General features: G+C 45.7%; 3 protein-coding genes across 3 annotated transcripts; 1 reads left to right on the top strand and 2 right to left on the bottom strand.

The window, feature by feature from the left end:
• Positions 1 to 795: 795 nt before the first annotated feature.
• Positions 796 to 16,854, bottom strand: LOC308135893 (activin receptor type-2B-like; the record flags this gene model as incomplete). The annotated part of the gene is made up of 11 exons (XM_080504044.1): positions 16,738 to 16,854; positions 14,288 to 14,495; positions 10,907 to 11,022; positions 8,728 to 8,879; positions 8,496 to 8,639; positions 8,048 to 8,191; positions 7,137 to 7,285; positions 6,814 to 6,928; positions 4,514 to 4,652; positions 2,223 to 2,353; positions 796 to 990 (listed from the first exon to the last, which is right to left on the bottom strand). Exons 1-11 carry the CDS (start codon positions 16,787 to 16,789, stop codon positions 796 to 798), a joined length of 1,545 nt encoding a protein of 514 aa, XP_080360170.1. The 5' UTR covers positions 16,790 to 16,854.
• A 350-nt stretch (positions 16,855 to 17,204) lies between these two features.
• Positions 17,205 to 25,784, top strand: ly97.3 (lymphocyte antigen 97, tandem duplicate 3; the record flags this gene model as incomplete). Its single annotated transcript, XM_080502959.1, has 4 exons — positions 17,205 to 17,245; positions 25,055 to 25,118; positions 25,449 to 25,574; positions 25,660 to 25,784. The coding sequence occupies exons 2-4, from the start codon at positions 25,070 to 25,072 to the stop codon at positions 25,782 to 25,784; spliced, it is 300 nt and encodes a 99-aa protein (XP_080359085.1). The 5' UTR covers positions 17,205 to 17,245; positions 25,055 to 25,069.
• Positions 21,012 to 23,240, bottom strand: LOC308135234 (gamma-crystallin N-A-like; the record flags this gene model as incomplete). The annotated part of the gene is made up of 4 exons (XM_080503123.1): positions 23,194 to 23,240; positions 22,760 to 23,008; positions 22,177 to 22,322; positions 21,012 to 21,147 (listed from the first exon to the last, which is right to left on the bottom strand). The coding sequence occupies exons 1-4, from the start codon at positions 23,212 to 23,214 to the stop codon at positions 21,012 to 21,014; spliced, it is 552 nt and encodes a 183-aa protein (XP_080359249.1). The 5' UTR covers positions 23,215 to 23,240.
• Positions 25,785 to 27,875: the final 2,091 nt, after the last annotated feature.

Genomic DNA, 27,875 nt, shown 5'->3' with positions numbered 1-27,875 from the left:
CGAGACAACACTCGTCCCAAATCTTCAAAAAAAAAAAAAAAAAAAAAAAAAAAAGTCCAAACAGTCCAGTAAAACTGCTCAGCTCCCATTTCGCTCCCTCCCTTAGGATAAAACCGCTGTGCTCCGTGTCTTTTTTTTTTTTTTTCTTTCTTTCTTTTGTTTGTTTTTTTTTTAATCTGAGGAATTCACAGGTTTAAAATAAGGGAGCACGCTCCAAGTTTTAAAAATCGAGAAGCTTCGACCCCTGAGGAAGATGAATATATTTCGTTTTTTTTTTTAACAGTCTCAAAATGGTTCCTCCGAGGTGTGCAGCACGTCGTCTGAGGTTTGGAGCAAAAAAATTAAAAAAAAAAAAAAAGTTTCATTTGGCCACAGACGATCATGACCACGACAGAAAAAAAAAAAAACTAAACTCATGAGGTAATTAAAAAAAAACCAAAAAAAACCCGACTAAACACAAAAGAAAATACATGAGGTAATGACAACTTTTTTTAGGATTTGACACACTGGTGCTATAAGATGTGCCCATCACATAGCTTATTACTACTTTAACTACAGCAGATGGATGTGTTAGTAAGATCCAACTTAAAACACAGGGAAACATTAAAAAAAAAAAAAAGAGGAGAGAGAGAGAAAGAAATACCAGTATTGGGATAAAATAGCAGCTGCATTTAAGTTGCTGGATGTTCATGTAATGTCTTTTAAATATTCACGGAGATCCACTGAGTTTGGATTGTTGAAGAGAAAGGAAAGAAAAAGGAAGGAGAGAATGTCAGGAGGGGGGGGGAGGGGCGCTCAGGTGCTGGACTCTTTGGGAGGTAGGTCCTCGTTGATGAGAGACGTCACGATGGCGACGGGGCTGTCTGAGGTAGTGCTGCTTATCGTCCGGGCGATCTGACTGATGCGCTCCTCCACGCAGCCGGCCGACAGCCGCGCCTCCGCGTCGTGATCCCAACATTCCTCGATGGTCTCGCACATCTGGCTCAGGCCCTGGAAACCACATGGGGGAGAAACGGCTCGAATGACGAGGAAATCAACTTTGAGGGAAAACATTTTTTTAAAAAAATTACAAAAAATCAAAATAGACTTCGCAGAGGAGGTCGAAGAAACTACAAAAGCCGAGACCCGGAAGTACCGAGGGACGGGATCGGAATTGCTGTCGTTAATTAAATTTTTTTTTTTTTTTAAATTTAAGGCAGATAAACAATACAAAACAGTAAACAATTCCAAAGACGTGTGAGAATGAACAATATATTCTATATACAAAAGTAGCGCAAACAAGTGCTACCTTAAATACTATTTACATAATGTGTGTGTGTGTGTGTGTGTGTGTGTGTGTGTGTGTATGTATGAAACACTAAGTGTGACTTGGTTCTGTTCATGGAGGAAACAGAGGAGAAAGGAAATAGTTTGATAACATAGAAAGGAGCAAAAAAAAAAAAAAAGTGAAATGATCCATTTTGTAGAAATTGAATGAGTTTGTTTTGGAGGTGAGGAGCTTCTATCACAGGGGGGGGGTCAAACTGATTTCAGTTGAGGGGCCACATCAACCTGATCTGACCTCTGGGGGGCCGAACAAGTCAAATGTGACATGTTAAACTGCAGATATGGACAAATGTCAAAGTCTTTCCTTCTTTTGATCCCTTTGTAACTGCAACAATTTGCCAGTCTATTCTGAAATTTACATATTAAAGTGAATCAGATATTATATTTGCACAAAAAAAACCACTGTCTGCATCTGGAGATCGTATTTTTATTGAGGATTAAAACAATTTGTCATCATCTGGAAATTGTTTTGAGTTTACGTGTCTAAAGTATCATTTCACACAAGTTGGACTCGTTGTTTTATTGTGAAAGGTGTTTGCGTCATGTGACCTCCACAGATTGCATTAATGTCGGGGGTCAAATTCTGACCAATGTCATTTTTGGCCAATCGAGTGTTTTTAGATCAGCCTCTGTCGGTTTTCATATTTATACTTAAAAAAATTTTTTTTTTTAAATCACATGACGGCCGGATTAGATCCTCTGGCGGGCCGCTTCTGGCCCCCGGGCCGCATGTTTGACACCCCTGTTCTATTGTCATAAATTCAGGGAGTGTCGACTGAGATTCCGTAATAATAATATAGTCAGACAGCAGATGTATACTAATATAATTTTTGGGGGGATTTCCAGGTTGCGAGTATGGTTTTGCGGGTCGCCGTTCTCTCGGGGCCGTTACCCACCGGGTGTTTGAGCCAGACGTCCTTGATGGCCGGGCGCAGCTTCTTGTGGACGACCACGTCCTGCAGATCCTCCAGGGAGGGGTGCTGGCCGATCTCCTCCTCGAACGGCAGCATGTATTCGCCCACTGTACCTGACGGAACAGGTGGAAATGATTCAACTTCGCTCGGGTGGCGGCGACCGGAAGCGACGCCGCGTTCACGGGACAACGGTGCTCGGGGGTCACTGAAAAAAAACACTACTTTGGCCCCGTTTCCATGGAAACAGGGGGGAAAATGCATCTTTTTCTGAACTCTGAGTCTATCTTCTCCCGGGACTTTGTAGTTTTTTTTCTACTCCCTGTGTGCAGGTGTGTGTGATTCCATTAACAAAAGCAAACAGCAGCACCAGGTCGTGGCCTCGCCAGCAAAACTACGGCGTTTCAAGCACTTCCACTAAACTCAAAAGTCCGGCTGGGTGAGGTTATTAAAACATGCATAATGCAACAGCAAATATGTTTTTTTTTTCTTTTTTGGGGGGGAATATTCCACTGTATTGTGCACCAGGTTTAGGTAAAAAAAAAAAAAAAAAAATGGCATTTTCAGTAGTAACAAAGAATTAATTTGAAGTTAAAGATTATTATGGCACTATTTCAGCAGTCGGATTGCATTAGCGAGCGACGGGAAAATTTGAGCGCAGAAAAAATTTATTGTGCAAACACACTAATAGCGTTTTGAGGAAATATTTAAATTGCACAAAGAAAAACTTGATTGCGCTCAAAAATCATTTCCGCGCTCAGATTCTTCCTCTGCGCTCAACCTCTCTCTCTCTCTCTCGCTCGCTCACATCTCTCCACGTCCGCTCAAGTCCTGCTGTGCGCTCGCTCAAAATGTGCCAAGCCCAAATGTGACAGACACAAGTTGTCCACCAATCACAGAAATCTGGGGCGGGCGTCGAACTCTGATTGGTTACTTCGGATTCTGGAAGTGCCTCATAACCAATGAAGAAGAAGAAGAAGAGGGGAAAACAAACTGCGAGGGAAAACATGTTGTAATCCAGGATCGTTATCTTTAGTTTTCCTTATTTCTGTTTGTTTTCCCCTCTTCTTCTTCGTTGGTTATGAGGCACTTCCAGAATCCGAAGTCTGTCACATTTGGGCTTTGCACATTTTGAGTGAGCGTGAGCGTGAGAGTGAGAGTGAGAGTGAGAGTGAGAGTGAGAGTGAGAGTGAGAGTGAGAGTGAGAGTGAGAGTGAGAGTGAGAGTGAGAGTGAGAGTGAGAGTGAGAGTGAGAGTGAGAGTGAGAGTGAGAGTGAGAGTGAGAGTGAGAGTGAGCGTGAGCGTGAGCGTGAGCGTGAGCGTGAGCGTGAGCGTGAGCGTGAGCGTGAGCGTGAGCGTGAGCGTGAGCGTGAGCGTGAGCGTGAGCGTGAGCGTGAGCGTGAGCGTGAGCGTGAGCGTGAGAGTGAGAGTGAGAGTGAGAGTGAGAGTGAGCGTGAGAGTGAGAGTGAGAGTGAGAGTGAGAGTGAGAGTGAGAGTGAGAGTGAGAGTGAGAGTGAGAGTGAGAGTGAGAGTGAGAGTGAGCGTGAGCGTGAGCGTGAGCGTGAGCCGTGAGCGTGAGCGTGAGCGTGAGAGTGAGCGTGAGCGTGAGCGTGAGCGTGAGCGTGAGCGTGAGCGTGAGCGTGAGCGTGAGCGTGAGAGTGAGAGTGAGAGTGAGAGTGAGCGTGAGCGTGAGCGTGAGCGTGAGCGTGAGCGTGAGCGTGAGCGTGAGCGTGAGCGTGAGCGTGAGCGTGAGAGTGAGAGTGAGAGTGAGAGTGAGAGTGAGAGTGAGAGTGAGAGTGAGAGTGAGAGTGAGAGTGAGAGTGAGAGTGAGAGTGAGAGTGAGAGTGAGAGTGAGAGTGAGCGTGAGCGTGAGCGTGAGCGTGAGCGTGAGCGTGAGCGAGAGAGAGAGAGAGAGAGAGAGAGAGAGAGAGAGAGAGAGAGAGAGAGAGAGAGAGAGAGAGGTTGAGCGTGGAAATGATTTTTGAGCGCGCAATGTCAAGTTTTTCTTTCCGCAATTTAAATATTTCCTCAAAACGCTATTAGTGTGTTTGCACAATACATTTTTTTTGCGCTCAAATTTTCCCATCGCTCGCTCAGAATTTTGGCACAAATATAACCCCGTACGTTTCCTATCGGTGTGTGTAACAACATTGAACTAGAGCAACATTACTACCCCCCCTCATTGTCAAACTAATCCTTTGTTTATTAGGCCAGCCTGAAGCAGCGTGACCTTTCACCCCCGCGGGAGCAAGCGGCATTCCTGCCGACTGACTCACCGTCCATCTCGGAGCAGCGGGACACCAGCTCCCACAGCACCAGGCCCATGGCGTACATGTCGATCCTCAGGAAGGAGTCGCGCTGGAAGTTGATGGCTCCCTCTAGCACCTCTGGGGCCATGTAGCGCCGCGTACCCACCTGGAAGCGCAGAAACAAAACAGACGACGAGGGCTGAAATCGAGAGCAAATCCAGAGTCGCGTTAGTAGGAGTCGCTAGCGCGAAAATACAAATTTGCTTTTTCACAGAATGACTAGGCAATGTATGGATGGTAAATTTAGGGATAAAGCGCGCCGTGAGCTGGAGGTGACAGGAACGAGTGCGAACGCCTTAAAACACACACACACACACACACACACACACACACAGACAGACAGACAGACAGACAGACAGACAGACAGACAGACAGACAGACAGACAGACAGACAGACAGACAGACAGACAGACAGACACACAGACAGACACACAGACACACAGACACACAGACACACAGACACACAGACACACAGACACACACACACACACACACACACACTATGTAAATAGTATTTAAAGTAGCACTTGTTTGCACTACTTTTGTATATAGAATGTATTGTTAATTTTCACACATCTTTGGAATTGTTTACTGTTTTGTATTGTTTATCTGCACTACCTTAAATTAAAAAAAAAAATTACAAAATTAACGACAGCAATTCCGATCCCGTCCCTCGGTTCTTCCGGGTCTCGGCTTTTGTAGTTTCTTCGACCTCCTCTGCGAAGTCTATTTTGATTTTTTGTAATTTTTTTTTTAATGTTTTCCCTCAAAGTTTTTTTTTTAAGTATAAATATGAAAACTGACAGAGGCTGATCTAAAAACACTCGATAGGCAAAAAATGACATTGATCAGAATTGTACCCCCCCCCCCCCCCCCCCGACATTAATGCATCTGTGGAGGTCACCTTTCACAATAAAGGTGTCCAATTTATGTGAATTGATACTTTAGACACGTAAACTCAAATTTTTTTCCCCAGATGATGACAAAATTGTTTTAATCCTGAATAAAAATACGATATCCAGATGCAGACAGTGGTTTTTTTGTGCAAATATAATATCTGATTCACTTTAATATGTCAATTTCAGAATAGACTGGTGAATCCTTGCAGTTACAAAAGGATCAAAAGAAGGAAAGACTTTAACATTTGTCCATATCTGCAGTTTAACATGTCACGTTTGACTTGTTGGCCCCCCAGAGGTCAGATCAGGTTGATGTGGCCCCTCAACTGAAATCAGTTTGACCCCCCCTGGACTAGATGCTCCACAAGCTTCCGATGCTATTTACTTAAATAAGGCAAGATCTTGGATTTGTTGATTTCTCAGGTTTTTTTTGCAAGCTCAGTGCCTTCTACTGCGCTCTTGGTGCATTTCTGCGGCGGCGTTACAGCGCCACCTGTTGGCCTGAGCACGTGTACTACACCGTTTCGAGGAGTTTTCATAGTGTTGCAAAGAGGCAGATGCTTCCCGTGTGGACGGGAAACTTTTTGAGGAAAAAAAAAAAGAAGAAGGTTGTTTTAACGTGTGTGGACGAGGCCTGTCCTCTGATATTTGTGTCTTAAGGCGTAATTCTTTTGGGCCGAACGATGAACATGGTGAAGGAAGACACGGAACTACAAAGAACACTGAAGCACGTCCTGCATTCCGTCAATGCCTACGAGGAAGCATCAGCAAATATCAACCAACTTCGCCAAGATCTGCCATTATCGTCTTCGGTGTCTCAGCTGCATATATTTAAAGGTTGATGTATTTCCTGTATTGTGTCTATTTAACACACTGGATAAAGCAGGAGTGACAAACATAAAGCCCGCGGCTCAAAATCAGGCTCTAATCCGACCAAACCACCAAGAAAATTATAAGCATTTCAAAGAAAACTGAGTTTTTTTTTTTTTTAAAGCCAAATCCTAAAGAGTAACGGAAACAGCCTCAAAGCAAAGAGTTTGTAATAACGTGAGCAATACAACACTTTCTTGAAATTTCACAGCATTTTGCACCAGTAGATTTCAGTAAAATCGGCTGTATGTCGACATTTCAGTCATTTGTGGTACCGACTGTTTGGTTTGACGAACATATCGACATTTCCAACGCGGATACTCTGCGCCACAGCAAAGAAAAACCTCAAAGTTTAAATTTAAAGGCCTAATGTGACTCTAATTTACCAGCCTGGTCCACTGGAGGTGAAACTCGCCTCTGAGCTCAAATGTGTTTTGAAACCTCTGAGACAAAGTTACGGACAAATTAGCAAAACAACAGTTGAAAGTAACTTCTTACCTGACCGTGAGTGTCGCCTGGAGGTTTTCCTGGTTCAAATCTCACAGCGAGCCCAAAGTCCCCGATGACTGCCGTTAAATCATCCTTGAGCATCACATTCTTACTCTTGAAGTCCCTGGGAAGTGAAATTCACTCGGGTGATTAGAACGCCACCATTTACAGACGTGTTTTAGTCACACAGATTAGCAGGGACGAAAATGACTCAATCAAGAGTTTTTTTTTTGTTTTTTTTTCCCAACCCTTTAAGTCTGAAAAGCAAAAAGTAGAGGCAATTCCAGTAAGCAAAACAAAAAAAAACCCCCGAGCGCTCCCGTCTGCGTTACCTGTGTGCAATGGTAGGTTTGGGCCCCTCCCCCTTGTAGCTGGGAATGTCCTCGTGGAGGTAGGCCAAGCCGCGGGACATGGTCTCTGCTAAGTGACACAGCTCAGTCCAGGTCACAGTGTTACCCTTCAGGTGGTCTGTGAGGGAGCCCTGCTCACACACACACACACACACACACACACACACAAGCAGGTTAAAGTACGAAGGCGACCGACAACACTAATCCTTAATCATTTCTGAGAAGCTCAGCGGGTTCGCTTGTCCCGAGGACGGAAGCGACACAGAAATACAACCGCAGAGCCACAGAGAGGAAACCCAAAAAATGAATCTACCTCCGCGGATCAAAAACAAGGAACCCCCCCCCACTCCCTCCCCCCATATACCTCAATAAAAATTTTAAAAAATGACGCGTTCGCCGATTTAACTGTTTCTTAAACGCGTCTGCTTTACTGCCAAAGAACACGAGCAAGGTGCCACGAGGACACGTCTGGAGAGTCGGCACCACAAACACAATGCCACAGAAATGTGGTCATGGTAATTAGTGTTTAATCCCGGGGATTAATGAGGCGAGTGTTTTTGGCAAGCCGGAAGGTATTTTAACCGAGGCAAGTGTTCGTTCTTACAGGAAGGGTGGACGATATTTCCCCCGTCGCTGGAAATCAGCCGCGTGAATTTAGGCGGTGCACCTCAATTGCTTTTAGATATACTGTGAAGTGCAGATCACACACACACACATATATATATATATATATATATATCCCTTTTTAATAAAGCTGTGATTCTCTTCTTTTATTTGAGGTAAATAGAAGGCTCAGCCAATATTGGAAAATGTCCAGCCGCTGCATCCGACGTAGAAAGCCTATACCTCCTCCGTGTGTGGACGGTGTATACGGGCGGAGGTGTTGCTCTCACCCGCTCGTGGAACTCCGTGATGAGCCACAGCTCCGACTCCAGGTTGCTTCCGTGCTTCTCTGAGGCGATGTAGCGCAGGATGTTTTCATGCCTCATCCCCGGAGTCAGGAATATGTCTCGCTCGTTTTGCCACGACTGCTTATCCTGTGAGCACAGACGAAAAAAAAAAAGAAAAAAAAAAAGAAAGAAGAAGAGGAAGAAAAAAAAAAAAAAAGTGAGCCATGCTTTAGCCTTGATGATTTATAGAAAACCTTTTAAGAGCAGTGGCCGTCTCTGAAAGGGCTTTAGGAAGACCAAGATGTGTTCATTAACAACACTCGGGATTTTTCAAAGATTGAAAGACGGGCTCTTTTTATTTTATTTTTTTTAAGAACATCAGCTCTTTGGTGTCTAAAGCCGAGAACAACAAGACAGGAAGCTCCATCTTGAATTGATACGGATGACTCACCTGAATGGGGAAGATCTTGACGGCGACATATTCGCTCATTAACTGGGCCTTCCAGACACAACCGAAGCGTCCCCGGGCCTTGATCTCCAGCAGCTGCAGTGGTTTCAGACCCACTAAAGGGGATGGAGGAGTTGGACCAGGATCCTGGGGAAGAAATGGTTTGCCGTTAATCTTCCTGGAAGATTCTTCCAAAAAAAAATAAATAAAAGAGTGAGAGTGGCCCCCATCTCACCTCGCTCAGGTCAACGTGGCCGTAGGGCGGCTTCCTGTGCCGGTACATCCACAAGGCCAAGACGAGGGCCAGGGACAGCACGCAGAGCGGCAGCAGGGAGTACACCAGCACGTTGAGCAGCGACGGCACTCTGGACGGCGGCCGGATCTTCACTGTCGGGGGGAAGAAGAACCGAAGGATTACGACGCGTCGCTCCTCTGTGGTCCGTTTCAAGTGGAAAAAGGCAAAACCTCGTACTGTGACCACACTTTCATGGGCCCCGCCTCCTGCACATGCACCAACGGCCATAGTGAATAGTTCTACTGCACGTGAGCGAGTAGATGGGACGATAACAAACATGGCGGCCTCCAGGGTGTCATGACTCCCAGTCAATATTCTAGTTTTATACGCCACGTTGGTAGTTTTATAGACGAGAGTCGCACGTAATAACAACCCAACTTATGAATGTCTGTGGTGTCCGACTGTTAGTGTTTACAACGTGTTGTCCTCTGCGTGCATATATGTGTGTGTGTGTGTGTGTGTGTGTGTGTGTGTGTGTGTGTGTGGTCTCATGACAAAAACAACCAAACGGCTCGTTTTCAGTGTTTCAGGACGTTTCCGTATAAAAGATGCAGTGGAAACTCGCAGCTCGAAGCGCTGTGGCGTACACAAGGTCTTCGACGTGTCGTTTGTTCGGGCAACCCGCCCCTCGCACGCCCGCCAGGACGACGCCACATCTGGACCGTTAAGACCTCGATCATCGACCGGCAACAAGACGACGACGAATTCCAAAGACACCCGGTGACAAGCGGTCGATTTCTATCAACTCCGTGTCCTCGGACAGTCAATACCGGACTGTGCACACGGAGATACCACACGCCTTGCACGTCGGGTCCTACAAAAGGCGAGAGTCCTTGGTGCTCAAGACTCTTAAATGGAATAGTATGGAGAGCACATATATATATAAACATCCTTTCTTTCCTCTCAACTGTTTTAATGATGAAAAGCTCTCAGACGTTCTCCGTCCACAGCTTCTCTGTTGCCGCGATTCGTGAAATGACAAAAGGACTGAACAAAAAAACGTCTGAATGACGCAGTGGTGCCGTATCAGACAAACAAAGGAGCACAAAACTACCAACAAACATGCAGATCCACATACGTGCACAAGTGGATGAGTTTACGACCTGCGCGTCGATGCACTACAGCACATTTCCTTTTACGATTGTAAAGAATCAATCGAGCGATTCAGTGCTTTGGCGCCGTCACCTCACAGCAAGAAGACACGGGGTTGATTCCAGACAGGAGGCCGGCCACGTGCAGCGGGCGCGTTTGCGTGCGCGCGCAGATTTTCGAATATCAACACTTGCGTTTTGCCACCGTACAAACGTTAAACCCAGGGTCAAACGCCTTTTAGTTCGGCCCCAGTTTCATCTTAATAACCTTTTTTAGCGTTTCAACTCGGGGCAGAGTATATACGTGGTGGAAGCGTCTGTGTTTTCAAAAGCCAAATAAAATACAATCTTAACATAAAGCCAATTTGGATGAAAACCTTCTGGTGCAAATGCTCAGGAAAGACGTCCCGTTTTTTAATAACAACGCAGGACCAAAACCAAACGGAAAGAATACAATCCGCCTCTATGTTATTCTTCATCCGCACCACATCAAATCCCGTTAAATCCACATAATCTACATTTTTTTTTAGAAGAAGAAGAAACTGCCTTGTGTATGCACATTGTGTGTGTGGAAGCGGTCGTCCATACAATGGACACGTCCATTAAATCTCTCTAAAGGAAGGATTGTGCGTCGCAGCACTGTGGCCAATCCTTGAAATCAGAAACTTTGAAATGCGACGACATAGCCTCGCCGAGACGCCCCCCCTTTTTTTTTTCCTTTTTGCAACCAAAACACCCACCGAATGATGCAACGACTTTTAAATTCAGTCAATTCCAACCCAGTGCCACAGCCGTAATCTTAAATATTCCACTATTCCAAGGTAATACACCGCCTTCGGATTGACATTTGACTCGGGGAAGGGAAAAAAAAACCAACAACAACAAAAAAAAACAACGGGAAGCCACTGGGAACGATGAGGGGCTAAGAATAAAGCGCCAGCACTTGTGTACACCGGCACCGCAGATTCCCTCCCACGGTGGGCGGGGGGGAAAGCGCGAGCGGCGTGTCGGCGCGCCTCGCCGCTCACCTCGGTTGCCGCTGCCGATCAAGTCGGGGAGGTGGGTGAATCGCTCGTTGCAGTAGTTTCCCTCGCAGCAGCAGAAGAAGACCTGAGGGTTTTCCTCCATGGAGACGCACTCTTGCCTAAAAAAACAACAAAAAAACACACCAACGTCAGATAGTGGCGTTAAAACCCATTTTGTGAAATTCCAAGTTCAAACAACGGAAGATTCTACGGCGTTCTACTTCGATGCACTTTTATTTTTTTTTGGGGGGGGGGGGGATTGTAGTCATTTTCCATAGTAGCTGTTCAATTTTGCGAAAATGTGGACATTGTCATTACAAAGACAAACTTTAAAATGTAAATTTAAAGGTTAAAGGTGTACAGGAGGATGTTATACTTCCGGGTGGATCATCAAGACTATTGGTCCTCCCAATTGTCAATCGTTCTGGTGACGTAAGGCCGTCGTACGTGCTCGTCCCTATTAGTTTTCACTTTCTGCGCATGCGCGCTTTCAGGCGTATATGGTGAGCTACGCCTTCAGCGAGCTCGCAGTTCTCACCGGGTACTTTGAAAATGGCAGAGGGTCGCAAGAGAAAAAGTGTCTTCGAAGCGTATGAGAAGAAGAGAAAGGCTTCGGAAGAGAGAAACAAGACCAGAGTGTTTTTTTGGGAGATTCTTTCACAGGATGGCGTGCGCTGAAAGCCCAGGTTGGGCTTCCCACTGACGCTTCAGTCGCCGAGTTTCTACTCGACAGGTAAAGTTTGGCGTTCTATTTGGAGAAATCCATTTCAAATCACTTCCAGTAAAAGTGATCTACGCCTATATTGTAACTTTCCAGGGTCGATTAGTTTGTTTTGGAATTTGTGTGAGCGATGCCGACTTGTGAATTGTAAACAGAGCGTGCACGAGGAGAACTGGGCTCGTGCACGTCTCTACCTACGAGCAGGTAGAGCGTTGCACGCGTGCATTTTTTTCAAAAAAGGTGGAGAGGGCGGTTCTTTCCTAAAATTCGGGAAAATCCTCCTGTACACCTTTAATTATGACGTTATTTTAGGTGAAGCTGGGCTTTGTGTTTTTCCCCACCGCTGATCTCGAGGCTACGAGTTCATGGATTACTTTTAATTCTGCGCGATGGGAGTCTTGTTAACATGCCATTGTCTTCTCAAGTCCGCACGGCTTCTAAATTGAGTGGAATAACAGGATTCCTCACACTATACGGATCTGCAACTGGGGAAACCACAATCAATCTGCGCTCCATAACTCGTAATATCCGCACCTTCCTCTCCACGCAACCATTATCCTGATTGAACTCGCCAGCGACAACGTCGTTAATAAACTATATTTCCTCCGTCGCGTTGGTCGATGTGATAGTCCTCGCCAACTTATTTAGGCCTTAAACCACAGTTTATCTACACAAAGACGTCTTTTAGAAGAATTATTAACACAATCACGTGTCAACGAAGCTCAGCGACTGATTTTTTTTATCTGATATTTCGCAACTCGTTTCCAGTAGAATCCACAAGGCGACGAAACAGCGCGAGGAGGACGCGTTTCGATTCCACAGCGGCGTCGTCAAAGATCAATTACTGTCGGGAGTCCCACTTTTTGGAAAACGTTTGCTGGCATCGTCCGCTCAGCATACTGAACATTTCTTCCAACCGTCTGATTCACATGATTGGAAAAAGGGGGGGGTTATATTTGGGCTTTTAACTGCCGATCAAACAAAGGGGGGGGTTTTGTGTCTTCGTGAGTCCGTTGGCCTTCTATGCAAACTGTGACGAGACCAACGACGGGGATAAATCCTGCCCGTGGCTTAATATGTACTTAATGTGCTTCGTGTCAAATTTATTGCGGTGCTCGTCTTTACAGCCTGAAATAAACCTCTTTTAAAATCACTTCTGTTGCCAGTGCCACTTGGACAAAACACAAAGATATTCATTCATCAGTGATGTGACGGGGGTGGGGTGGGGGGGGGGATCTCGAGTTATCGTCACATTAACTACAAATACGCTTTACGATTTTTCAGCAGGCCGGCTGATTGTTGGGTGAATTTGTACTTTATGTTAATTATTAGTACTTGGTATAATGGGAATTAACATTGTGCAAGTTATCGTGGATTCACGCATGTCTATTATAACCACCGTTCACCGTTTCACACCGGCCAGGCCGCGAGTTCTTTGTTCTTTGTATTCACGAGAAGATTTATTGAAACTGAACCACTCCGAGACTCTTCAAGGTCTCTGGCCTCTGGGCCGGGGGAACGTCGTATCTGAGGAGATTCCTGCTTCAGCTGTGTGAACCACATAGAAGTGTAACCACACACACACACACACATATATACACACGGGCCTGAGAACCAGTGTTAATCTGCTTTATTGTATCTGTGTATGAAAATGCAACCGCCTACTGCAACTCCATTGATTGACATAATTTACAACTTTGTTCATATATAAGGCGCACTGCATTATAAGGCACATGCAATAGACCAGTGGTCAGCAACCTTTACAGCTCAAAGCCATTAGGTTACATTTTCCACTGATTCTAACACCCAGAGAGGTGCATGCACTTTATTTTGATAGTCCTACCTGCAGCCTATGCCAGGAGGACACTACACACAAAACCTTCTTCACTGCTGGTTGACAACTTACAACTACCGGTAATAAACTAAACTACATGAACTAAGCAACAAAAACACAACACAACACAATTATTACCGACACCACAAACCAAATAGAACCCCCAATAATTGCATTTAAGACACCACAAACAGAAACTCCCATAATGCATTGCAGCTATCGGCTGCACTGAGGAGCTCAGGATGCAAGGCATGATGGGAATTCATGTTTTGTGTTGTTGGAGGTTATTGTGGGTTGTTGTTGGGCTTGGTGTTGTGTTGATTGTGTTTATGTGTTTGTGTTCCCCAGTTTAGGGAGTCATTATTTCATCTAGTTTATTTTGGTTTGTTAGAATGTTGGTGTGCAACCATGAGTGATGAAGGTGTTGTGTGGAGTGTCGCCCGCTCTGAAGTTCCGGTTGCGAAGTTAGAGTTGTCAAAATAAAAGCCTCTGGTTGTTCAGCTGGCAAGTAGCAGACTGGAGAAGAGCAATTCTTCCACGGTGCTCGCCACAATATATAAGGCGCACCGGGTTATAAGGCGCACTGTCAGCTTTTGAAAAAATTTGAGGTGTTTAGGTGCACCTTATAGTGCGGAAAATACGGTACTTTAACTTGGAATAAAACCGGGCAGCGAAATGAAGATCTCTGCAGATCGAATTCATTTCTCCGTCCTTGTACGAGCGAATTGAATCTTTCTTTCTCTCTTCTCTCGTTCTCGCAGGTTTGTCACCCGACACTGACGGACAAACTTTCTTCCCCGCGAGTCGGGACACCCTGAAAGACACCGACCTGTCGTAGCAGTTGAAGTCGTCCAGCCAGCAGCCTTTCTTCACCAGCTTGATGGTCCCTGAGGAGTTGAGCCAGGAGGCGTAACAGTGCAGCCGCTTGTCCTTCTCCCCCTCGCAGCGCTCGAAGCCGCTCTGGTTGGTCCTCTCCGTGCGCCAGTTGTCATTGTAGTACACGCACTCCCGGGTCTCCGCCTCGCCGAGGCTGTACCCTGAGGTGGGGGCGAGAAGGCCTCCGGTCAGCTCGCCTCGGAAGCGGGGACGCGCGGCGCGGGATCCCGCGCCGCGCCGCGCGTCCCCGCCAAGGAAGCATCTCCGGAGCAAGAGGCTCCAGCATCACTCTGGCACAAAGCCAAGTTTTGGGGAGCGCTCTGGAGTGGAGGGGAGTTCCTCTGGGTGAAAGAAATTTGTTGCTGAACACTAGTTCGGCATAATCCCGTTAAGTAAAAGATCTTTTCAGGGAGCGAAAAGTAGCAAGGATGGGAAAGGGGAGGGAGGGGGGAAAAAAATGACTGGATTTAATTAGCAATTAAACAATAACATTGCCCTGCCTGTGGTATAGAACCGGGAGCCTACACGCACCGGGTATATTATTACTTCTATAGATAAGGACTCGTGTATTCCTGTTCTTCGGACACATCTGGGCAGACAGATAAGACCGACTTCTTTCGCAGGAAACACTTTCTCCAGCTCAGATGAAAATTAACAATAGCCCGTCAGTGTCCAAACCGTTTCATGTATTTCTCCTTCATTGGATTTTAGAACCGGGAACACGTAGATGATGAACGTTTGCAGCGGATAAGCTGCTGTACGTGTCATTTTAAGAAAAAAAACACACAACAAAAACAACACACAGCCTGGACATTCCTGCCTAATCTTTGTTCGCAGAGGTAAAACAAAAAAAACAAAAAAACAAAATAGTGCCTGTCTCTTTAAATCCCTGCCTATAGGAGTCTGCCCATCCCCCAGCGTTACCCCCTCCAACCCAACACACACACACACACACACACACACTTATAACTGTCCAGCAGCATACAATGGGCTTCATTATAACATACGGGGATGCATGTAATGACCAAACATCACGCTCATTATGAAGGATGGAGAGAAGAAAAGGTAGTAAGGATAAAATAAAACACGCACACACACACACACATCCATCCACACAAAGCAGGGGATGCTCAATGCTCCACTGGGCCGAGATGGCATTTCTGATATCCGTGGTCACATGATCCGGGAGGACTTTTACTACAAGATCATTTCCCCAACCCCCCTCTCCGTGTCACTTACTGAGCCTTTTACGCCACAACAACGTGAATTGTGGAGAAGCAGCTTACTGTACACTCCCCGAGCCCCTAATCTATAAACCATAAAGGCATTAGCCACGCAGGACACAGCTGTGTCTCGATAAAACATTTATTACAGTTCGAGGAAGAAGAAGAAAAAAAAACAACAACAAAAAAAACATTTGTTGTTGTAAAAAAAATAAAAAATAAATCTGTATTCAGTCCTGGACTGTAACAACCTCTGGGATAGGTGCGTGTTTTTAAAAGCCTGGGGGTGGTTTTTAAACCCCCCCCCCCCCCCCCCCACACACACACAAGAGTTGCGAACGCATGGGAAACAAAACAAGATAAAATACACCCCACAAAAACAGGGCAAACAAAAGAGAAACAAGGCTCACGCTCAATTTCACGTGGAAAGCAAGTGAACGGCTCTGCAAAGCGAGCTGTGTGTGTGTGTGTGTGTGTGTGTGTGTGTGTGTGTGATGTGTGTGTGGAGTGTGTAACAGTAACCTCCGTTCAGGATAAAGAGCAGACTTCAGACAGGCTGAGATCCCTGCAAATCAAACGCCATTGATTTATGAAAATCCTACCAGTGTGTGTGTGTTTTCCAAAAGGTTCCACACACACACACACACACACACACACACACAACACACACACACACACACACACGGCTGAGATGGAGCCTCTAAGGTTTCAGGATGTTGATGCAGCTGCTGCCTTCTATTCCTGCCACTGTTCAGGACAAGGACGCAACAGTTTTAAATTTGGACACATATTTCGGACATTTAATCGCGTAGTAATTCAAACGTTTCAAAAAAAGAAAGGGGGGGGGGGAACAAGAAAAGGAAAAAAGAAGAGAGAGAGAGAGGGGGGGGGGAGAGGAACGTGGGGGAGGAAATGCGAGTCTTTAAGGGCTAAACGGAGAAAAGGCGATTAGTGTTTGGAGATTTCTGAAGGATAGTATTCCACTTGCCAACAAAAGTTGAAACAACTAGCACGCCACGACTCGTCGAGATTTGGGGGGGGAAGAAGAAAGAAAGAAAGAAACCCTACACACACAAATACAAGATAATAAACGTTGTCCCACTTCAGGGGGGGGGGGGGGGGGGGAACTGTTGCGATTTTTTTTTTCTTTTCTTTTTTCCCTCCCCTCTTGTCGGCTTACCTGCGCATAAAGTTCCCAGAAGAAGTGAACAAGTCAGCCATGAAAAAGACATGTTCCGCTTCGAATACAGGACAGAGATTTCCTCCCGCTTTCCGTCGCGAACATTTAAGAAAAACCAACTCGGAGGGCGTCCAAAGCATGAGATTTCTCCCCGGGATCGAGGCGAGCTCAGGACCGCAGGCCTCCGGTCCCTCCAAGCAGCCTCCACCACCACCAACAACCACCACCACCAACCGCCAACCACCAACCACCGCCGCGGCGCGTGTCAATAGCCCGCGACGCTGCAACAATGTTGCAAGAGGAGCTCGCGAGCGATTTCGATTGATCGTTTTTTTTAGTCCGCCGACGGCCGCCGCATTTCGCGTCGGAAAGCGGGTTTCCCACACACACCCCCCCCCCCCCCCCACCACCCACCCCCTTAAAAAAAAAAAAAAAAAAAGGCGAAACTGGGTGGTTTTGCCGTCGAGAAAAAAAAAAGGCGTCCGAGCGCGAGCTCTTTTATTCCGAGGTGATTCAGTTGGGTCGGAGCAGCGCCGCGTCGCGAGGTCGGTCGGGGTTTACATGCATGTTACTGATCTGTGTCCAAAATGGCTTCTAAATGGGGGAATGGGCTGCAAACAGGGAAACCCGGATGTGTAAACACAAAGAGGGGAATTCAGGCAGCCAGCGGAGTGACCTTAACACGACACCGCGGATCGACGCCTCAAATGACTTTATTCCCGCTCCGACGTCGACGATCTTCACGTTTATTATTATTATTTTTTATTTTTTATTGTTTTATTTTTTGCGCACGGATTCTAAAGAAATGTCGCGGTTTGTTGCGCTTCTCTTCTCCCTATTCCGTGCGATATAAATATATATATGTATATATTACACTTGCACTTTCTCTAACCGGAGCTCGTATTTCGCGGATTACGCATCAGTTTGGATAATAATATCGCACAGATTACTATTATTTTTGAAAAAAAAAAAATCATATATATTTAGAGCTAGAAAGATAATCAACGTGCGCCCATATTCGGAGCACGTCTGCCTCAATGTGGGAAAAGAAATACCTCCCACAAGTAGTATGATAAAGTCTCAGGGTGTTTTTTTTTTTTTTTCCTTCTATCGGAATGATCTTTTATGCATAAGTGGAAGTGCTAAAAATAGTTGACCCAATTTGGAGTAACATCATACAATAAATGCTATTTAAAATTTATTCATTCTAATTAATCATACCATCAAGACAAAATATTTCCCACACAGAACAGCTCAAAGCCACGAGTTATAATCTATAGCATGTTTATTTTCTATTTCAAAAAATGAGAATGACAGACAATTATTTCTAAATATACAACCATATATTGACCCAAATAATTGGTGAGTTGCTTTAAAAGTGTGTTTTTGTATTGTATTTTGCACGTTTCAGGATACATTGCACATTTTTAGGGGTATATCGCATTATAAGTTGCACATTTCAGTGTATGTTGTATTACGTATTGCACATTCAGGAGTACATCGCACATTGCACATTCAGAAGTAAATTGTATGGTATAATAGCCATTTATAGGGGCTCATTATATGATATATTGTGCATTCAAGGGTACAGCATGTTGACTATTGTACATTCAGGGGCATGTGTTGCAACGTGTCTTGGACATTTCAGTGGTATATTGTATCATATAGTGCCCATTCAGAAGTAAAGTCTATTATATATTGCACATTCAGAAGTAAAGTCTATTATATATTGCACATTCAGGAGTATGCTGTATTGTATATTGCACAACCAGGAGTACATCATATATTGCACATTTAGAGGTGTATCATTTGTATTGCTGCACATTTCAATGTATATTGTAATATATATTGCACATTTCAGTTTTTCAATCTTCTATTTTAAGTTCTTGTTTCACTCCTTTTCTTGCCTATATGCTATGTTTTGTTATTTTTATTCTATTTTGGGTGATATATTTTGTCTGTATTCTCTATTTTTTTCATTCTGGGGGATATGTCCACACTGGACAGGATGGCAAGTGAGACTTGTGTGTCTTTGTATGTACAGCAGAACTGACAAGGAAGACATTTTGTTGTTGTTGTTGTTGTTGTTGTTTAGGGAGTGGTCCAACAACCCACACATGAAGTTACCCAGGGAACAGACAGTGGCTTTCACAATTACTTCCCTCAAAGAGAGAAAAATTCAAGTTTTTTTCCCCACTGACTAATTGAACAAATCGGTCTCTTTTCTCATAATAACTCAATTTTAGCGAGCAATCCAGGTGCATTTGTGACACAGAGTGTTTGGCTACGATCGGAAAACACCCCACTAAGTATTTCGCTTCCAGGCATTCGAGACACCAGATTTCATAAGCGAAGTCATTTGTGCAAAACAATGCATCACGTCACCACTGAAAATCAGCAGTGACATTGTTAAAATGCCATTAGGGCTTGCTCACAGGTCCCTCTCTCCTTCGCCTCTTTGACATCCAGACTAATGACATGTTGGTGACACTCCGGCCAATTCATGCAGCAAATGGCCCAGGAATAGGGTTAGCCATAGGTAATCGCCGTTAAACTAGTGCCGTGGAGTGAAACTCAAGACAAAGCATTTCCTCATTAAGCTATCCCGTATTGACCCTGTAACTCAATAGAGGCCGCGAGCGAAACCCTGTAAAGATAGACGTTGTGTTGTCATGGACGTTGGAGGAGAAAGCACACACACACACACACACACACACACACACACACACACGAGTGGCTCATTAGAGGTCCGGGCCGGCCACGACGCTGGTGTGACATTCCTAGAAGAACGAGAGGCAATGTTGGGACATGATGCGGAGGCACATAATAAATCTTCAGACCAGGAGACGATAGCGCAGGGGTGTCAAACATACGGCCCGGGGGGGGGGGCCAGAAGCGGCCCGCCAGAGGGTCTAATCTGGCCCGCCGTGGGATTTGTTTTTAAAGTATAAATATGAAAACTGACAAGAGGCTGATCTAAAAACACGAGATTGGCAAAAATGACATTGAAAACCACCCTTGGTCAGAATTTGACCCCCGACATTAATGCAATCTGTGGAGGTCACGTGACGCAAACACCTTTCACAATAATGGTGTCCAATTTATGTGAAGTGATACTTTAGACACGTAAACTCAAAACAATTTACAGATGATGGCAAATTGTTTTAATCCTGAATAAAAATACGATATCCAGATACAGGTGACTGGGGTTTTTTTTTTGTGTGTGTGTTTTTTTTGCAAATATAATATTATCTGATTTCCTTTAATATGTATATTTCAGAATAGACTGGCAAATTCTTGCAGTTACAAAAGGATCAAAAGAAGGAAAGACTTTGGCATTTGTCCATATCTGCAGTTTAATATGTGACGTTTGACTTGTTGGGCCCTCCAGAGGTCAGATCCGGGTGGACGTGGCCCCTCAACTAAAATGAGTTTGACGCCCCTGCGATAGAGCAAAAAAGGTCGAGGAACACAAATCATAGTCTCAGCACTCGTGTTGCTGTTTTCAGCATTTTAAAGAAAATGAATTTAATAATATGTGAACCAGATATGAGCTAAAGCAAATTACAGGTGAGTATATAGGTGCTTTTGTTTTGTAATTATTATTTTTGTACTTTCTTCGTTTGTCACGTATGTGTTCAAAGAAGTCCATCGTGATCACTTTCGAGAGCCCTGAGGTGAGTGTCACAGTAAAATAGATAGATGACACTAGGTGGTGGCAGAGCTCCCTGGGGCGATGCACTTACTCTGTCGACCTGTGCTGGAGCCCCCGTTCCATTCTTGATTTAAACACCCCATAGGGAGCACACCTATATTTCCTATTTTTCACAACCTCTCTCTGGACAGGTGCTAAAACACGTGAACGTTTCAATCCGAGCTTTGTTGTTGTCGTGGAGGAAACAAGTTCATCTGTGTCATCGTGGCATTTAAACCCTCCTTTAAACCCGCACTTCAAGGTTTTGTAGTCACGGTGTGTAATTAAAAGCAGTCGTTCCCATAATTAAATGTGACGCTCAAGTTAGTAGCCACACCCCAAAATGAGCATAAGATTAATCATGCTACAGAATCACTATTAGTTTCAACCTTTGAATTATTCAGTACAGAGAAATAAAAACAACAAGCAGTGTCAAACACTTTCTCCATCTTTTATTAAACCCCCAGCTCCACAGAGTCAGTGTGTGAGGATCAGGCAGTGGTTTTTTGTTGTTTTTTCTTCTGTGTGTGTGTGTGTGTGTGTGTGTGTGTGTGTGTGTGCCTGTGACGGCGAGGCGGTTCTAAAAGTAGTTGGCCACCCTGCGAATGGACTGGATGGTGGCGTTCTCGGCCTGCCACTCCTTGTGGGTGCAGTAGTTCCCTCTCTCCACGATGTACATGCGCCCGCGGTAGTTTGGCTCTTCATACATCACCCAGCTGTTTAGAGGGTGAAGACAAAACACAGACACGTGCATTAAATGTGACTTGCGACATCTACGGAGGAAACTATAAAAAAAACTTACGATATTTTAAATCTGCCATGGTTGGGATTAGAGAGATTGTTCACGCAGCATACCAAACCTACATTTTCCCCTCTCAAGTCTACTGTTTTTGGACGACTTACAGCTCATTCGGTACTTGCATTGCGGAGGAGAGACGACAGTAAATTAGGCGAAAGACAGACACACCTGTAAAACACTTGTGAATGATTGTGGCGTTGACGCTCTGCACAGATAAATCTCCAGACCGAACCCGCCTCTGACATTGCGAACATTTTAGTGGTGACAGCAAAAGCTGTGAAATGATGCGAAAAATGAGCTGTGAAAAATGATGCGAAAAATGATCCCTGTGGGTTTTTTCAGGAGAGGTTACTCTCTTTTCTCATTCTGACCCCATTGTATAGCTGTTTTTTTTTTTTATTAATTCATATTGTAAATCTTTATTGCAGACCCATGTCCATAGAAAACAAGAACATACAAGTACACACAAAAGCGTAGCTATGTGTATATATGTAACCTCTGTTTTAATAACTTTTTGATTTTTCATCACGCTCTACCCCCCCCCCCCCCCTCCTCCCCTCCCCCGGGGCACATCGCCAGTCTCCATAACAAACCCTCACTCACACCCACAGCCGATTTCGAACGACCAGTATTCCTCAAACACACGTGTTTGCACGGTGCGTGAGGACGGCAGACAAAAACACCGAGGAAAGACACGCGTGCCGACTTCGACGGCCCTCAAACCCGGTTTCACCCCCCCCCCCCCCACCCCCACCCCCACCGCCACCCCCACCGTGGTTCCTCGTCATCACCCATTCGAGGAAGACGTCCGTTTCTCCGCCTCTGAGTCAATTTGCGTGCTCACTTGACGTGTGTTGAGGAATTCTCGTGAGTACCATCTTTCAAGTGCGATCAATTTTCACGGACTGTCTAAACACCGTCCCAACGGTCCCGTCGGGATACGTACGCTCCGTCCCCGTAGACCTTCATGGAGTTGACGCAGCTCTTGGCGAGGCCGCGGGCCTGCAGGAAGGGACAGTCGTCACACAGCTCCACGCACTGGCCGCTGAAGTTGTCGCCCTCGAACAGCTCCGTCCGGTAGTGTTCTCCGTGCTGGCGAGGATAATGACATTCACACCGGCTGAGTCATCGCCACAAAGCTCTCCGCAAATGACCAAGGCTTTTTTTTTTTTTTTCTCCTTTATGTGACAGAGGCTGAAACATGTATAGAAATCTGAAGGTTAAACACACATATGGAGGTTGATATGCGTAAGCCTCAGTTTGAAGTCTCAAGTACCCTTATCCTTTCGATGTCTTTCATCTGATGACGCTATATAGTATTTATGCTACGTGACGACTGGAGTTGCCTATATGTGCATGTGGACTGTGAGACTATTTAAAAAAAACACAAAAAACTTTGGTTTATCTGATCAACAGACGTATAAATGAGACGCCACATATGCCAGTCTGCCAGGCGAGGCTCCCCCCCCCCCCCCCTTTGACCATCCAAATATTTGTCTGTCCCCAGGGTCTAACACACAAACTCCTACCATTCTGATTGGCTTGCAGGAGCCCATGTGATCGTTATGGGCATTCCAGCGCTGGAATTCAGGGTACTCTCCGTGCTCCAGAATATACTGCTGGCCCTTAAAGTCTGGGTGGTCGAAGCACACGAAGGCGCCGCTCTCCACGCGGACAGAGTTGACCCTGTTCAGGAAGCCTCTGTCCTGGAAGTTGTCGCAGTCGCTGCAGATCTCCAGCTTCCTGCCGGTGAAGCATTTCCCCTCATAGAGCACAATCTGTTTTCACCACAACAGAAACGATTAGGATGTTTTGTCTCCCCGCTGTGAAAAACGACCGAAAAGCCCACTTTGCCTTTGCAGCCAAAAGATAGAAACACGACACGGATGCGATCGGACAAGTTGTCACGGTTAATGTCTTTTTTCTTTCTTTTTTTTTGTGACTCACGTTCTCTGGTACTCACCTTTCCTGAGTACTGAGACATTTTCCACTCTTAGTTGTTCCAAACTACTCACACAGTCTAAGAGTGGGAAAAATTTGGACCGGCAGATATATATGACCAACACAGAGCGCGGCGGTATCGCGAGAAGCTGGGGACAAAAGCCCAAACAATGGGGGGTTTAGACGTTTTGCCACATGGACAGTTTCCCTATGTGCCACTGCTGATATTGGAGTTTGGGCTCACGAGAACCACACAATGGGGGCGAAGAGTTATTTTGCTTTGATTGAGCTTTGAGAGTCAGGGGTTGGTGATATTTGGCGTGAATCCAGAAGAGGGGAGACGAGGAACAAAGTAATCACACCGAGACGAAGTTAACAGACCGAGCTGACCCAGTGGAACCAATAAATCAATCTCTTGGCAAGCGTCAGCCGCGGGGTGTGGCCCCGCTTTCATCGGCTATTTATCTCCGATAACGGTGGCTGGGTGGCGGGGTCAGACTTGAACGTCTTAACATCGAAGCTGCCGGCTGTTTTTGTGTCTCGACTGCGGATCCAGAAAAGGATCTGTGCATTGATTCAGACCTTGGCCAGTACAAATCTGATTGAAGACTGATGATCGCGTCACTAAAGCAGCGACATGTTGAGGGTCAGGCGAGAGAGCGGGTCAAAAAAACCTTGTTTTTAAGCTAGCACATGAACTCAGTCGCCTATTTCCTTGTTGCAGATAAGACACACAAGGTGACACACAATGAGCTTTTACACTCAAATGGATTATATAAGTATAATGTGACATCAATATTGAAGTCTTGTTTACATTAGAATGAAAAATAAGTATCTGCCTGACTGTTCTTTCATTCAAGTCTCCTCAGAACAATAGAGTATCTTACAATACCTACGCTACACACTTCGTGTAAGCATTACAGGATCGATGGGGGAGAAAGATATTGTTTATAGCTGGGTCACTTCTTATTGAATTGGAGAGCAGTGGAACATGGAGTCCTTATTCTGCCCTGAGTGAATTATCCGAGCTTTCATGTTGTGCACCACTCTCAGGTATTCGCTTCAAATGTCTGCCAGTGGTCCAGTGTTGCGGCTCGATTCTCTTCTTTCATCAGTTCGCGTCGATACGGATGTATGCTTTGATATGGGCTGCTTCACATCTGCTGCCCGATCGGCTTAAAGAGCACAAAGCCAAGTGTTTTTACACCTCCAAATGGGGCCAGACATAACACGCCAACTGCAAACGGCCCGCACCTTTATCGAACGCTTTGTCTGTTCGAGATATGATCCAGGCATTCGAACACGAGTTGCAAAAGTCTCATAAATTATACAGTGCGGTGGACAAAGGGTGGACAGATCTTGCATAATGCAGGAATCAGAGCATTGGGAAACTGTGATCGCCGCACACCGTGTACCCAGGGTGGGTAGAGTGTTAAGTAAACATGCCCAACAGAGATACAACACTTGAGGAGGGGGGTGTTACGAAGCCAGGGCAGAGTATGAAGGGGTATAAAAAGGGGAGGCGCCGAGGGAGTCGATCACTCGTTGCAGCCATTGTTGGAAACCAAGCCAGGGGAAGCAGCAAGGTAGGAAAGCCCGTATGCAAATACTGTGTGTTTAGGCATATCAACCGAAAATCAGTATTCGGATAACTTTTGTGTTTTCTGCTTGGGAACATGCACTGTGTGTTTTTAAAGTATCTGAAACTGTGGGAACAGGTCAGCTTAAGAATCTAACATTTAACCACAATCAGTGGGACCGGGTCGTCGCCGTCGTCTGAAAATAGAAATATAAAGGCTTTTGAAAGCACCATGCATGTTGTCAAGTGTGTGTGTTGTTATTGTTGTTGTTTTTTGTTGTTTTTTTTCTTACATGGACTGCAGCACTGACGAAAAACAATGAAGTTGTTGGTCTTGGCCTTAACCGTCGCCCTGCTGTTTGCAGCTGGTGAGTCTGGTGACTTATTCTCCACTGTATAAACACAAAACCCGCCGCTGCTGTGCAACAGGGGAATCTGTTCGCCCTTCGCCGCCGCCGGCTCACCTGCCACCAGCAGAGATGCATTATTTTCATATCACGGCAGACTGGAGACATCAGATACGATTTGACATGTGGAAAACAGTCGTCCTACTTGCAGCAGACAATAAATGTTCTCGAATAGCTTTGTGTTACTTTTCGTTCCAAGATGGATCTCGAAGGCTCCCACCACCGGGGAGTTAAAATCACAGAATAACCACGACGTGACGATGTATTTTTTTGTTTGCGCGTCGTTCGCAGGTGAAGCCCTGAACTGCCATCGCTGCATCCCAAAAGCCGCGGCAGAGAAACACTGTCAGTACTCTGTGGAGACATGCCCACCGGGGAAGAACGGCTGCGCTGCCATCAGCTTCGACAGAGCGCCATGTGAGTTTGTCGCGACGCCGCAGAGACGACAGATTCAACCACGCTCGCCGCCGCGCTCACAATCTCTCCGCCGTTGTTTCGCCAGTTGGCCGCTTCCAGAAGTGCATGGCCGTGGAGGACTGTGAGCTGCTGCAGATGAACGCCTATATCAAGGCCACCTGCTGTGCGGAGGACATGTGCAACATTTTGTCAGATTCGCCACCAGAATAAAGACGAGGCCATGTTGTGCTGCAGTGGAGTTTGAGTGAGTCTCTTCATCCAGAGTGAATCCGGTGCAGCAGCAGCAGCAGCAGCAGCTGCAGCTCCCAGGTGTCAACACAGAAAAACGCAGCTATTTTTAGAAGAAAAAATAATATACAGTTAGTGGCTTGCCCTCCTCCCCACTTGAACTGCTACCTGATCGTGGTGGGGGAGTAGGGGGTGGGTGGGGGCTCATGCTCCCAAATCAAATCAAATCAAACTTTATTTATAGAGCACTTTTCATACAAACATACATGCAACGCAAAGTGCTTCGCATAAAAGAGAAAAATAAAAAATTAAATTCAAATTGAAACACACCCACACCCACACCCAACCACACACACACAGACACACACAGACACACACACACACACACACACACACACACACACACACACCCTAACTGCCCGTGACAGAATCTAAAAACTGATATAAGAATGATGTAAGAATGGCAAGGCACTGATCATCCAGGAGAGAAAACACCACCCCAGGGGGCCGTCCACACCGAGAGGAGCCACGGTCGGGGGGGGGGGGGGGGGGGGGGGGGGGGGGGGCGTCACAGGGACCGTCCCCGCCCAGCCGGTCAGGAGCCCCCACCACGGTCAGTGATCCACAGTGCTGAGCTCCACCACCAAGGCCAGAACGACCCCCAGGACGACGCCCCCCCCCCCCCCCCACAGGCAGACCAGACTAACCACCCGTGAGGAGACACTGGAGTGAAATAAATAGGAGCCAATAAAATTGAGCAATAAATGAAACTAAAAGATAAGAAAAATAAAAAGCAAAAATAATCAACCAATAAAAATAAGTAGATAAGAGCTTATATAATGAATTCATAAATGAGATAAAGGATTCAGCTAAAACATGGACGACAAAAAAGTAAAACAGTCAACTAATTAAATGCTAAATAAAAAAAAAAAAGTGGGTTTTGAGCCTGTTTTTAAAAACACTGGCAGTCTCTGTGGCCCCGGGGCCCTCAGGCAGGCTCTTCCACAAACCTGGGGCCGTAGTGACAGAACCGGGCCTCACCACAGGTCCCGGTCCTGACACCAGGAACCCGTAACAGGCCGGAGCCAGAGGACCTCAGGGGCCGCGAGGGCTCATGTCGTAAACGCAGGTCAGAAAGATAAAGAAGGCCCACATTTAAAAACTAATGGTAAAATCTTAAAATCAATCCTGAAACGCCTCCCCGGGGAGGATTGGACTGCTGCCTCCACGACCCGGCCCTGGATCAGCAGCAGAAAATGGATGGATGGATGGATGGATGGCTTGCCCTCACAAATAAAGGAGCTCGAAAAATAAGAGTGTTTAAAAAAACCCGTCTCGTTATCTTGTGTTTTTCACATCCGCAGCCAGTTTGCAGCACCTTCAACATGCATGCGTCACGTTGCCTTTAAAAACACCGACGCACATCTCCCATTACCTTTAAAATATGGCATTTGACACCGTTTGACTGACGAGAAGCACGAAGGCGGCATTCGCCCCTCTACTGGAAGAGCGCTGCAGTTACACTTCCCTTACCGCCGCGCACTCGCAGCATCCCTGACCCCGACGCTTGTGCACTTTCCAGGCTATTTTGTCCTTTATTCAGATATTCAAAAGGATGAAATAACTTGGAAAGTGCACATCCTCTTTAGCTATTGCTGTCCCTTTAAAAAAAAAAAAAAAAAAAAAAAACTACTTCAAATTATGATAGGAAAACGTGCTTTACTCAAGATAACCAGAAATTGGAGCCGGTCTTGGCTGATTTACAGGACGAATGATGAAAAATATACACTCAGACACATTAGTATTCACCCGTCCATCTGCTCCACCAGGCAGCTGAGGGTCTACAGGTACTTTAAAGGCACAACTTTACCTCAAACACATCTTTTTGGACTGTAGGAAGAAACTGGAGTACTTGGGGGGGTAAAAAAAACTAAATGCACGATCACAACCCAAAGATGAACCAGAATGTCATAATTCATATTCCTGAGTAGTATCTGAATCCACAGATAAATACACACAAACCTACGGTGGCCCTGAAGTGCAAACCACAACAACAAATTACTAAACACAACA

This window comes from Blennius ocellaris (assembly GCF_963422515.1).
Source record: "Blennius ocellaris genome assembly, chromosome: 10".
In the NCBI taxonomy this organism is placed as follows: domain Eukaryota; kingdom Metazoa; phylum Chordata; class Actinopteri; order Blenniiformes; family Blenniidae; genus Blennius; species Blennius ocellaris.
The sequence above is the reverse complement of the archived record's forward strand: the minus strand, read 5'-3'. Positions and strand labels throughout refer to the sequence as shown.